The sequence below is a fragment of the Drosophila yakuba genome, chromosome 2R (assembly GCF_016746365.2).
Source record: "Drosophila yakuba strain Tai18E2 chromosome 2R, Prin_Dyak_Tai18E2_2.1, whole genome shotgun sequence".
NCBI lineage: Eukaryota > Metazoa > Arthropoda > Insecta > Diptera > Drosophilidae > Drosophila > Drosophila yakuba.
Window position 1 is genome coordinate 4,958,435 of NC_052528.2, and position 12,912 is coordinate 4,971,346.

Sequence of the window (12,912 nt, forward strand, 5' to 3'; positions counted from 1 at the left end):
TAAGTGTGTTTCTCGTTGAAAAAATGAAAAAGTCTAAGGGCCGCAACAAAAAATTTTTTAGAATGAGTGCTCATTTAAACATTTTTGGTCATTAATCAATCAATGATTGTTTATGGGGAAGGCTAACAAATATTAAAAAATCTCATTTAAACCACTCGTAAATCATGTTAGTGACCTAAGATCCGCCTGATGTAATATAAGTCTCACAACGTCTGTGAGTGTTCGGCATCCCCGAACTTGGCATGAATCATCTGCTCGAGAAGCCATTACTCACGACCCATTCGTCCGGCGCCAAAAAAAACCAAAATAAAAGCAAAGACAGCGGAGGAAGACCATGAGCCAAAGGCATATGCACATCGACAGAGTCTGCAGGCCACAGAGTTCAGGAAAAGGGGCAAATTCCTAGATGAAAATAGCTTTCCTTGAAATGCCTTTGGACCAGCCGCGATTTCGATGCAAGCGATTCGAGGGAATCCGCCGAACAAATGGAGAATGCATTCTGCTCTTGCCGGGCCATGACTTTTATTTATTGAATGACTCGGGGTGATCAAGTGGGTTGACTGAACTAAGGATGGGTTGGGCTGAGCGACAGTAATTTTTGGCGTTTAAATCCTTGTGAATAACATTAATTCCTAATGCTTTGAGCATATAGTCATTTATGTGAACCCGTAATATATTGCTTGTCTTCTTAATAAATAAACCAAAAATTCTATAGGCCTAACTAAAAATATTCACAGGAAATGATTGATCCGTTTAAAGCTTTAATGGGACATTTTATTGAATTTAAAGGCACAAGAATTGACATTTTTTTCCTAATTTTCCAAATGTGACTGCTTCTTTAAGAGAGGATTCACTTTCAAACTGGATTCATGCTCTTCCTTGTTGCCTTCTTCGGTTGACAGGTAATTGTTTTAATTGTGAAAACTGTCAAGTAGGCTTTTAGTGTTTATCTGTAATTACCAAGTCAACACATCAAATTGCCCAGCATTCAATAAGTAATTATGTTTTAGATCCGCACTAATTGAATTAAATGCCACAACTTAAAACTCTTAAAGTCTCAACCAATTGCCCTGTCACACTGTCACTCTGCAGACTGAGTTTTCCGCCAGGTTGTGGTGGCTTTTACGGCGAATGCAATATGACGTTTAATTTCCCCCAGAACACAACCATAATGGAGATCCATTAGTGCGATGTCGCTGGATGTCAGTGCAGTTGAGCGATGGGTACGGGTTAAGTCAGAAGAAGTTCCTACGGAGGACTCCGATGCGGAAGAGTCCGTCGTCGTAGTCATCCACCGCAGAGAAGAGATATTTCTATTGCGCTAATACTACTAATACTACTAATACCGCATACTCGCAGATGGCAATTACACATAGTTTTCCCTTTTTCCAGCATGTCTTCCGGCCTGATGTCGTGTGTGAGGGAAAACTCGCCGCCGCTAGAATCGGAGTTGGATGCCAGCTGTGCCGGGGGACCATTGTCACTGCCGGAGGGCCACGCCCACTCTCACAGCCATGGCGCCACCTCAACGCCCATCTCCAGTCCAGGAAACGATGCCCACCAGTCCCCGACCGCCGGTGAGTTACCTAATTGCTTTCGTAATACCCCCAACGAACTGGGCTAACAAACAAACACATCCCGTATTCCTGCCAAGGAATTTCTCGTTGGGCTGCGTTATTAAATCATTCAAGTGCGGAATGTGGGATTATGAAATTGCCTTGGAGCCTTGGCTTTCGCTTTCCGGGAATCGCTTACAATATTGAGGATTTCTCCTTAACGTGTTCATCATTTGGGGAAAATCCCCCAGGACACGGGTTGCGAAAAAGATTCGCTGATTGCCAAAGGCTTGGAGTTTGGTTTGATTGCCATCCTGAACTGATTGCAGTTGGCCAGGTTTTAGCCTTGGCTTTATGGATGCTTTATGGGTATTGAATATCTGTAGATCTGTTTTGGAAATGCCAATATATGTGACGCCATGAAAAGTCATCAATGGCAAAGTCCCTGGCAACCAGCATTTCTTTGTAGTTATATATCCGCATACATATTTTTATCCGCATAATGCAATACTTTTGATGCTAAATATAAGGTTGTCAAATATCTCCCTCCCTTCAGCCACTTTTCACAAGCCTCTTTTGAGTTCAACTTCACACCACCATGATTTGATCGGTATTTCTCGTCACAGATCTTCCGCCGGCTAGCTGGTGTCGTTTTCACCGGCTCTGAATCGTCGAAACCATTCCTCCGCGATTTGAAGTGATAGAGTACCTTCCCCCAAAACACCATTAATCTCACGGAACGTTTCTCTAGCGGATTTGCCCTTAACGAAGGAAAACTTTAAAATGTCGCGAATTTCGGCGTTAGTGAACTTCATGTTTACACGTCTATAACTGTTGAACGCAATATCCAAACTAATCATGCATCATGCGTTGTTTTGTAGGTTATTTCAAGACCTTTCAAATGATGTATAGTGTTGCCATACGAGCTCTGCGGCGCTTTGTACATAGCCGCGAAATTCAAAAGACAAAAAAGCTTTTAGTATCATATTAATATATCCTATTCTTTTTTAAGGAAATAATAAATTCCAAATTCCTTCTACCATTGGACTATTAAATCAGGAAATTTTGATTATTGACTATGCATTGTTAAAGTACAATGAATTCCCTTCACTCGGCCTTGTCTTAAAATATCCGCAGACTGGATTGCATCACTTGCCGCAGTAATGCCATCGATCATATGGAATGGAATTGGGGCTGTGCTCTTCCTTGAAAACTGAATGAACTATCTTTGTTGGAATCGCATTGCAGAGTTCAGAGACGTGAACCCTTTGCAGATCGTATGGTAGTTAGGAAAGTGTGTGTTGTACCCAACAAAGCCATGTTATTGTAAACACCCTATACGAGGTTGGGTATGTCCGACTTGGGCAGACGGTTGGGTACGCCCAAAGATGTAAGATGTGGTTTGTTGGCTGTTTCGTATGTGCATAATTAGTGGGTTGTTTGGCTTTCGGTTTGTACTTTCAACGCCACCTCCCCCTGAATCAAATACAGATGCAGATACAATGAGCTAGAGATAAAAGTGGCCGTAATACATATTCAGATTGAGCCACATCTACATGGCTGCTACTGCACGTATATATAGTTCAGTTCACATGAGAAACGGCCTTTGTCTATTTGTTTTCGTTGGGCTAGCCCTCATATAGGCACCGACAACTGAATAACTGGATAATGTTTATATAATTGTGGGTATTACTGGCTACACGTGCTAATTAACGCCCCCAACTTTCTACGGCTAATGCAAATGCACAGCGAATCCAACCTCATGGGTTCTGCCAGCGGATTCGTAATGGGAATAGGAAGCTTTATCCATTTGGGGTCACCCCAACCGTGGTCGTTATGACAACTCCCACAAAGAAACGCCATCAACAATAACGGACCGCACTCATATTATTCACCTGTGTGGGTCTCAACGTGAATAAATGGATCGATGGACAGTGGGTGAAACTTCATGACTGACATAAGTTTAATACTTCATTGCCTTCAAGAACTCAGCATATTCAAATAAAAGGCAGTACGTCATTGTTTTTTAAGTTTATTCTTATGCTTTCAATATAATTAAACTTGGTTAAAAGTCATTCCCTTTACTCAATGCATTCACGAATAATAAAGTTATCTGTATCAAGATGGTTTTATTGAGCATCATATTGTTTGAAAAAATTAGAAAAGCATTATCAATGGTCCGTCGGAGTTATTGGGCCGTTTGATATTGTAGCGATTGCAAATATTTACGTTAGCTGCATAAGATAGTGAATGGTAATACAACAGCTGTGATATATATCTCTAGTTTTATTATTATTGAGAAATTAACGCATGATTAAAATTATGCGGAATTTTGGATTAGCTATAGCAGCTGAGGGCCTTAAGCTTATATATCTTTAGTGAACACTCGCGGAAGTCGTAAGCATGGTGTAATTTTATTTCTTGATAAGGCTCGTTAAATCGCATTTATGGCCCACTGTGCTGTTGTGCTGTTAACAGCGCTGTTAGCCGCGCAGACGGCAGGCAGACACCTGCAGCGAGCCAAGAAACGCTAATCAGTCCGAATTGGCAACACAACGCGGCCAATAAGCCCAATCCCGCTGTCGATGACTCGATTCGATTCATTTTAGCCGAGTTCAGTTGAGTACGCTGGTTCGCTTTTTTCCGTTTTCTGGGGTCTGTTCGGGCTTTTTGCTTCGTTTCGTTTTCGTGAATTTCAATTTCAGTTCCCGAGCGTGAGTATCATTTGCCTGTATTGTGTTGGGGGTCTGTTATTTCGATTTCCATGGCGGTCTTTCGCGCTGTCCCATTGATTCAATTCATTCTGTGCGCTCCGCTCCACCTGAACAGGTGAGCAATTTCGCTGACGAACGCGTCGCGCCGGTTATTGCACTAATTGAATTGTCGCTGAATGCAATCGCAAAATTCAATCCCATCCGTAATCCCAATTCACCATTCGCAAGCTACGAGCGATCAATCCGAATCCCAAAGATACAAAAGATACACGAAAGATGCAAAAGTTAACAAAGTTTAATCAATAATATCGGGAAAACATACCAAGACATCACTCGAATCATCGAACGAAGTGCAAACTTGTGTTTTCTACAAAGTGAAGTTCAACTAAAGCAGATACTTATACCCAAAGATATATACCATATTATGTTTTCTAACTATAAAACTAAAAAAAAATTAGCTTGTTTACAATAGGCAACAATCAGTAAAGTAAACAATTCGCGAGAATTCTTCAGTTGAATAAAACATCTGTCGCTATTTTGGGCCTCATGATACATATTTAAACAGGTAATAAAACGTATTGTGTTCTTGTGCATTTTTTGGACTGGAACGAAAAGCGAAATTTGTGAAATTGTGTAGATACTGAACACTGAACCCTTTTTGTTTTGAATTTGCATTTCAATATTTTCCGACTGATGACTGCCTCCTAACAAAGAGTATTACAACCCAATTAAAACGCACGATGAACATTTAGTTTAAAACTAACACTCGTCCCACAAAACCATGGGCCATTATATAAGTTGACATCCGTTTGGAGCTTATCAAGCGATGATAATGGGTTGTTTTTGGCTCAATCCCATCTCTTCTCGAAGAAACCTCGTTACGAGCTGATGGGGATTGGTCCAATTGGCCGACGCCTCTAATTGAAGTGCCACATGAGTTGTGTAATCAATTTGCTGCGTTGTACCGCCGTTGTCATTGTCGTTGTGATTTGTCGCGTTCATGTGCGAACACCTCAAGTAAAAGGCACTACGTTTCGGCCTGGTTAAAACTGATAAGCCGTGGCCATTGGCACGCAGACGACTGATTGCACTCGACGTCTTTTGGCCCAAAGATTGGCAATAGGTCTTCTCTGGAATAGGCTCTAATTGGCGTTCGATCTTTAATAAAATTGCTAGAAATTAATTTCAAAGTATGTTGACAAATACGTTTTTTAGCACATTACATTTAAGGCAGTATTGGGAAAACAATCATTAGCAAGTACTTATTAATCAGCTCATGATATACATGATATATACTGCTATCACGAATAAATAGACCTTTAGCTTTAGTATCCGATAATTATTTGCTATTTGAAAACTATACTGAAAGTTCTTAAGCCCTGGCTTTGTTGACTCCCAATTTCTAGTACTGGGCACGCAGTGATCTAAGGGGATTATAAAGTTTCAAGAAATACGTAACTGAAATAATCGAAGGGGATAACCATTTGTGGCCATTTCCTTTTCTTCGACCATCTTTGATAGCTCACCGATAGTCGTACGCCCAAGTTATTTATAGTTATTGGGTACTATGTCTAATCTTTATAGCCACAAAAGCACTGATACAGCCAGACGGCGATATCTCAGTCTCTGTGGAACAATTACGCAGCAGTTGATTGGAAACTCGGCGATTATTCGCAGTGTTGATGTAATTAATCATACGCCTGTTGAACTCTTTGACCAACAAACTCAACGAACCTTGGCTAACCAACCCATCGGCATAACATTCAATTCTCGAGGCTTACAGCATTGCAATTTACTATATGCCCGAGTAGAGCCAACATTTGAAGGCCCCGAGACCCGTTTTTATTTTATTTTATTTCATTTTATTTTGCTGCCAGAGTTGTGCAATTCTTGGAGCTTTTGTCTGCCTCTTTGGGGCCTCGGGTGCTGGTGCTGGTTCTCGTTCTCCGCAATGGTTCGCTATTTTTATTCCACGCAAGTGAACTCAGCACTTGTTAAGCGGATAAGCTGCCCACATGGGGTAGCCCCCCTCCCCGTCGAGGGGCGGCCAGTGCCCGGTGGGATGTGGGCGTGGCTCACTTGACCTTACCCAATACAACAATCCCAAGAGCTGGTCGAGCTCACATCCGCTGGCAAATAAAGAAACGCTGCGAAAACTGGCAAAAAAGGTCTCCAATTACTGCAATCGGTTGAAAAGTTGTTCGCCATTTGATTTGCACAATTTGCATGTTGAGACTTGGGAGTGTGGGGCAAGACGAATGTTTTCGCCAATGATTAATTAATAAATAACGAACCCACAGCCAAACCTCTTTGGCATTGCAAATTCAGAATCGAATGGCAATCGGTGTCACTTGAACACCTCCAAAAGTCCCACGTGGGCACTCGAAATCGCTATTAAAGCTAACATTAATCCCCTGGGCATCGGGTTGCCAAATTAAAAAGACGAAAATCGCTTTTGATGAATTACCAAAACCCAAGTAGTGCCAAGCCAAAGATGACAATGACGCCAAGATTTCGCCCACATTCGCGGAAAAAGCGAAACCCAAACTGATGACAGGGGGCACAGCCAAGTGAACAATATGGGTGCTCAGGCAATGGTGAATCTTGCTCAATAGACTTTAGACAAGATGAATTAGATATAATGTATCCACATTGCTGATGTAATCGGGATTGTCTCATAAATTGAATCACAGCTTTGTTAGACTGAGCCAAGCCGAACTTTTCAATCTAAGATGGGCGCCTGTTTGTTAATTAATTTAAGAACTTCGGTAGGCCGCAGAAGCAATTCCATTCTCGGCGCGAAAAAAAGACTGACTGCTGACCCAATTAGGCATTCCATAAATAAACAATTTTCACTTGTTCAGTGGGGTGGTAATTCCCTCTTTTGGGCGCTTCAAATTCCATTAGCCCCGGATCCCCAAGCAATTTTGGAGACGAACCGAGGCTGACAGCCAGACACCCCAAGGGGCAATACTCGTAAATGACGTGCCACTGGGAGTCCTTTTACCCCACGCTGCATATGGTGTATGGCGTACTACTTCTTTTTCCATGACTAATCAAGCGATGACCAGCCCCAACGCAGGTGAAATTAATCATTAAAATCGAGCCATCAGCAAAAAACATAAATGAAGTAGTCGTACCCATGACTACACATGTGTTTGGCCATAAACAAATTTGTACATATACAATATATACTGTGTATACAGTGTCTTTCGGTGCTCGCGTGTCGCGGCCCCAAAACGTGACTGTTTTTTTCGATTAGAGGTCGAAGCTTTATTGGCTGAGTTCTTTGATTTATTTTTCCAAATTCTTGTACTTCCGTTCAGTGGCGTTCTTTTCTCTAATTAATATATGCACTTACTGCTGCTGATATGCAGACTTTCCACTGAGTGATGGGTATTTACTCTCCGAACTTTCATTTCTGGCAATGACACACAAAGAGTGATGATGCGTGAGTCACTTGGGAGATGTTAAATATTCGGAGATGACGGAAGGGCTTATCAGTACGCTTTGCGAATAATGAGGTCACCAGTAGTAGTGGACAAACAAATTGATTATAAGCCCATACATAAAATCCCAACAAAGTCTTCCAAGTCGTAGTATTTACACTTCACTTAGCTCTGATGCATGGGTATACTTACTAGTTCGTGTACCTGCAAAAAGCAATAATTTCTTTATGATCGATAACGAATGGTTCCTTTTCTTTCTCCTGCCTTATCGGCCATCTAAATTGTGCAAACATGTTGGCGTCTACAGACATTCAGAAAGGAATAAAAGCCATAAAAGCTATTTAAGATAACACAAATCGATTGATAAGCACTTTTTATAAACCCTTTTTTCTCTCCCGGATTTTCGTATGCAATGGTTCTTTGTCTGGGAAGTTGTGTATTGTATATCGCGCAAACTTGAGATACGATATGACCTTGTCGAGTAAGCCTCTATACAGGTTCTTCACTTGGTGTCCAATCGTTCTTATCGACGAGTCACCCATATAAGCCATCCCTGTCGCTCTCCTAATCCCGCCGTATTTCCCTCTCATTCGGCTGGGAACTTCCACCAATTGAGAGGTCTTCAACTTTTGCCTATTTATGGTCATGTTTCTGGTACCATTCGCTGCGTTTTCACTCGGTTATTGTTTACTTCTTATCGCTCATTTAGTTTTCAGTGTATTGTGGTCTTAACTTTTGATGAATGACAGAACGATTCTATTAACAATCGATTGGTTCAACTGCTGAGTAACCTAGGATGTTGACCACTTCCTCGGAAGTTATCACGAACTGTTTGTGTTTTTTTACGGAAGTACTGATTGCAAAGTGAACTTATGTCATCACCTTAATGAAAATCCTTTTCCAAATTAAATCTATTAAAGGGGAAAAACATAAGATTCACTGGCTGTTGCTGCGATAACGTAATTCCCATCGCCGATAATTTAATTCCCTTCGCCTGAGTGTGAAAACCTAGTCCCAAGCGATTTGGCTCTCACTCCGGAATATTTATGCTCGCATGTCAATCAAAGCGGGAGCTTTGAATACATTGCCTTCTTGACATCCTGCATTACTTAACATTAAAATATTTTTAAATTTTAATGTAGATATGTTACAGGTATATATTCAATAATTTCCCCAACGCAGCAGTAGTTAAATAAATTTGTAAAACACACGGATTAAAAATACATTTTTTTTTAATTTACAATAAAAAATAAATTTGTGCTTTATAGTTTTAAATGCAAATTTAACAAATATTTAAAGCAACTTTATGGGTTCAAATATTATCGCCGAATATTTTGATTGTTGTAATATTTGAGCAGTAGTAAGTTTACATTTAGGGAATAAATGCGTATATTTTATGGTTTAGGACAATGACACGAGCAAGCGTCTGGAAAACTACTCTTCCTTTATATTTCAAATTAAAAAATTTTAAAAAAATGGTATTATATTAAGCCTAGTTCCTAAACGTCTTTCTTGGTCCTTCCAGAGCACCCAAATCAGCAGCAACAACAGCAGCAGAAGCGTCGTCGTTTCCATCCGCTCCGTAACCTGCGGCGCATCTTCCGGCGACGTACGATCAATAGCTCTGCGGACAGTCCTGCATCCTGTCAGTCGCCAGGACCCGGAACCTGCAACACCTTGCCACCGCCCGCCAGCAGCAGCAGCGAGAAAAATCTGCGCAGCGGGATCGCCTCGCCACCAGGATCCCCCCTGAATCCGCAGCAACTGAAGGAGAACTACCAGACGCAATCGCTGCCCAAGTCCAAATCGTACGGCTCGCATCGCGATGAGCTGCTGAGTGTGCTCCTGGGCAAAAAGCGGGCCAGCAAGCAGGACCACAGCCAGGTGGCAGTTCTTCCCGATTCCCCATCCCAGTCGCAGTCCCCACAGGAAGCCATGTACCAGGCCCAGCGACAGCATGGCGGCGTGGCCGTCTTCCCAGATTCCCTTCTCCTCAACCGGAGCAGCTATTTTGCCGAGCAGAGAATCCAACAGCGCCATCTGCGCAGTGTGGGTGACTCCTCGCAGGAACTGGAGTCCAGCTTAGGCTTGGGATCAGGATCTGGACCTGGACCTGGAGCTGGTGGTGCCGCTGACATCTCCGACAGCCAGCGCAGCCTCAGCGAAGGTCGCCTCCTGGATGTGGACGGGTGAGTTCATCTCCTTTTCAAAACGACAACGGTGGTAACATCTCCGATTTCAGGGATTACTCTCGGGACACCTTGTCTCAGTCACATGACAGCGTCTTCTCCGAGTCGGCCACAGCCAGCAGTCTATCTATTGTACTCAAGGTGAGTTGCAGAGTATTGAATAGATGATAATTATGGAGGGAATCAATTCCTATTTCCCTTTAAAATCACATTTCCTTGACCCATTAGAACTGGACTCTATAGCTCATACTTTTGCAATAGGAAGTATTTCACTTTTGTTTTTCATTGAACAGAGTTCACGGACCTCGGGTCACTGGGGGAATCCGCTTGATGTGATTGTTATCTGAGCACTTGAGCTGCAATCAATCTAAATTGATTTTAATCAAAGTCAATTGGTGGCTTTGTTGGCACTTGTTACTGCATTTGTGATGACCAAATCTTTTCCAGAGTCCATTGACTCACTACAGTTCGGATTTTTATTTAATGGTTTTTTATTTTCGAGATTGGTGGAAAAAACACATCTTTGTCACAACAATGATTAGCTTGCTAAGTTATCTTCGATACAGAACATCTATTAATTGAGTGTTTCTCCCATTGGGAGATACAATATCCGATACAACTATTTAGCAACTTCAAAAACAATTGCAAACTAAACTAATCAAATCGAATTAAAACTTGTGCCAAAGGAAAGTCGAAAATAAAATAGTCTGGCTAAGACGGTTATCTAATAGACTGAAACCTCATCGTGAACATCATTATCAACATTAATGCATAAATCGCTTGAACGTTTTTCTCTTCTTTTTGAGTGAAAAAAGAAAAACTATAGCCAACGCACGAGTTTTGCAAGTTGTAACTGGAAACAGAAACCAAAGATAGATGTGGCACTACAAAAAATCGATTTAAACAAGTTGATATTTAAAAAAATCTAAAATCTTTGCTGTCAATAAAACTTTTATATTTTACTGATTGACGAATCATTTTAGCATCCTCTAATAGTTTCTAAAAAAAAACTTTAAAAAACTGTTTCCCAATATAGATTTATATTTTATGAATTATTTATATATATAATTACTTAAAACTTTAGTTGCTGATAATAGCCTATTTATTCACGACCCAATATTTTCTTTCTGTGCATCCATGCAGTAAGTCTTTGCACCCCCCGCCAACCGCTTTTTCCCCCCTGAAACTCCCACTTTTCCCGGCGATTTTCCACCTCTGGCAGCGCGTGGCAATTTGCGGCTTCTTCTCCCGGCAGTCGGCTGCTACTTCTATTGCTTCTTTGGTTTCTGGACAAACGAGTTGGCAGTTGGCAGCCGATGGTCGCTTGGTCGCTTGGCCGCTTCTTGTTATTCCACTTTTTTCCAGTTGGCCAGTGCTCCTCCGGCGCCCCGCTTTTCACTCCTCGGGCTCCCAGCTTATTTGCCAACCTGGTTAGCAAATAAATCGCATTTCTTTCTGTTTCTATGCTATTGAACTCCTGCAAGTTTTCCGCTAAATCAGTTTGCATCGAGACTTTAGCCAGTGAAGACACACGATTTCCACGATTCCGATTCCTATTTCGAAACCGACTCCGATCCGCGCTATGTCCATGATCCTCGAGATTCCTGGACTCTAGCCAAGTGAAGAAGTTACTGAACCTGCAATTTAACGGTCCAACTGGGTAACTGTGGTGGAGATTGAAAGAACTGCGATTCCCTGGTTGTCGGATTAATTGGATTAGATAGGCGGAAGTCCCAAGTGCTGGAAGGAATTCAGGCGATAGATTATTGAGCATTAACTTGTATTATTCGAGGATAGAAGATTAGATATATTTAGATTAGGTTGATTTTGTAATATACACCTTGTTAATTGGAAAAAGGCTAGGTAGTAAAATCTAAAAGACAATACTAAAAGTATTCAAAGTACTTTATCTTGTCTTGTAGTCATTTCCTTGGAAAATAGTTAAAAGCACTCATAGGAGGGGAACAAGGCCCCACAGATTCCCTGAGTCCCGTCTTCCTCGTCCGTTCTCCAGTATACACATTTTCTAAGACCATTCTGTCCTGTGGCTACCTGCTAATCCTCCAGCCAGTCAAGTGCACTTAGCGACTTTCCTCTGAAAAGCTGAAGAGCAGGTCGGAAAGCGAGCTTAGGTCTATAAATATTTACCAGCCGATGTGCAGCAGATGTGATCCCAGAGTCAGAGCTCTGGCTCCTGGCCAGCCAAGCAACCTGTTTGATGAATTAATTGCGGTTAAATAGAAAGAGAAAAACATCTACACGATGGCCATAATGGAAAAACTAAATGACAATGCAGTCGATTTGATGGCCGGTGGAGAGGGGACCAGCATTTAGTCCGGACGACTTGGAATGACAGCGATATGGTAACACGGTAACACGCATTAAAATCGCCTGGGAGCGAGCATGGCCGTCATCGGACTTGGACTTGGATGTGGATGTGGACGTGGACTTGGATGTGGATGTAGATGGGTGTGTGTGGATTGAAGGGGGAATCATTTCACACGCTCTGCGCAAATTGACCAACTCTGGCGGGTAATGGGGAGGGCAGAAACCACTCCTTCCTTGCTCCCGACACTTGAAATTTCATTTTCGGCCTACATTCGTTTGCAGCAACATGTGGCACTTCCCGTCTGGTGGGCCTCACTCCCAGATATTACGTAACCCATATTCCACTGCTGAATTTGACTAGCGCACCGATTTCCGCGTCCATTAGGAGCACTCTGGGACCCATGTACCATGTGCCATGTTCCATGTCCAGTAGTTCAATCGTCCTCGGCGCATCCGCGTTAGGATTTTAATTGCATTTCTTCGCACGCCGATTGGCGCATTCTGGAGTTGGCGAGAAAATGCGGCCCACGTCCATATCGGCTGGCCACTTCAACTAGCCCACTTCCCGGCCCCACTTTCCGCCACTTGGGTTGACAGCCGAGGAGAAATTGATTCGAGGCGATTTGATGTGGCCATGTGATGTGAGGCAGCCGGAGGAGCTGAGTTGGTTGAGAGT

General features: G+C 42.3%; 1 protein-coding gene across 2 annotated transcripts in view; it reads left to right on the forward strand.

Moving 5' to 3' along the window:
- The window catches only part of LOC6529353 (serine-rich adhesin for platelets), a 36,292-nt gene that overhangs the window by 16,648 nt on the left and 6,732 nt on the right, over positions 1–12,912 (forward strand). For both annotated transcript variants that reach the window (XM_039372874.2, XM_015196807.2), the window contains 3 exons: positions 1,393–1,577; positions 9,245–9,908; positions 9,962–10,049. In XM_039372874.2, the coding sequence (XP_039228808.1) occupies positions 1,394–1,577; positions 9,245–9,908; positions 9,962–10,049 (936 nt within the window). In that variant the 5' untranslated portion in view covers position 1,393. The remainder of the gene's footprint in view (positions 1–1,392; positions 1,578–9,244; positions 9,909–9,961; positions 10,050–12,912) is intronic.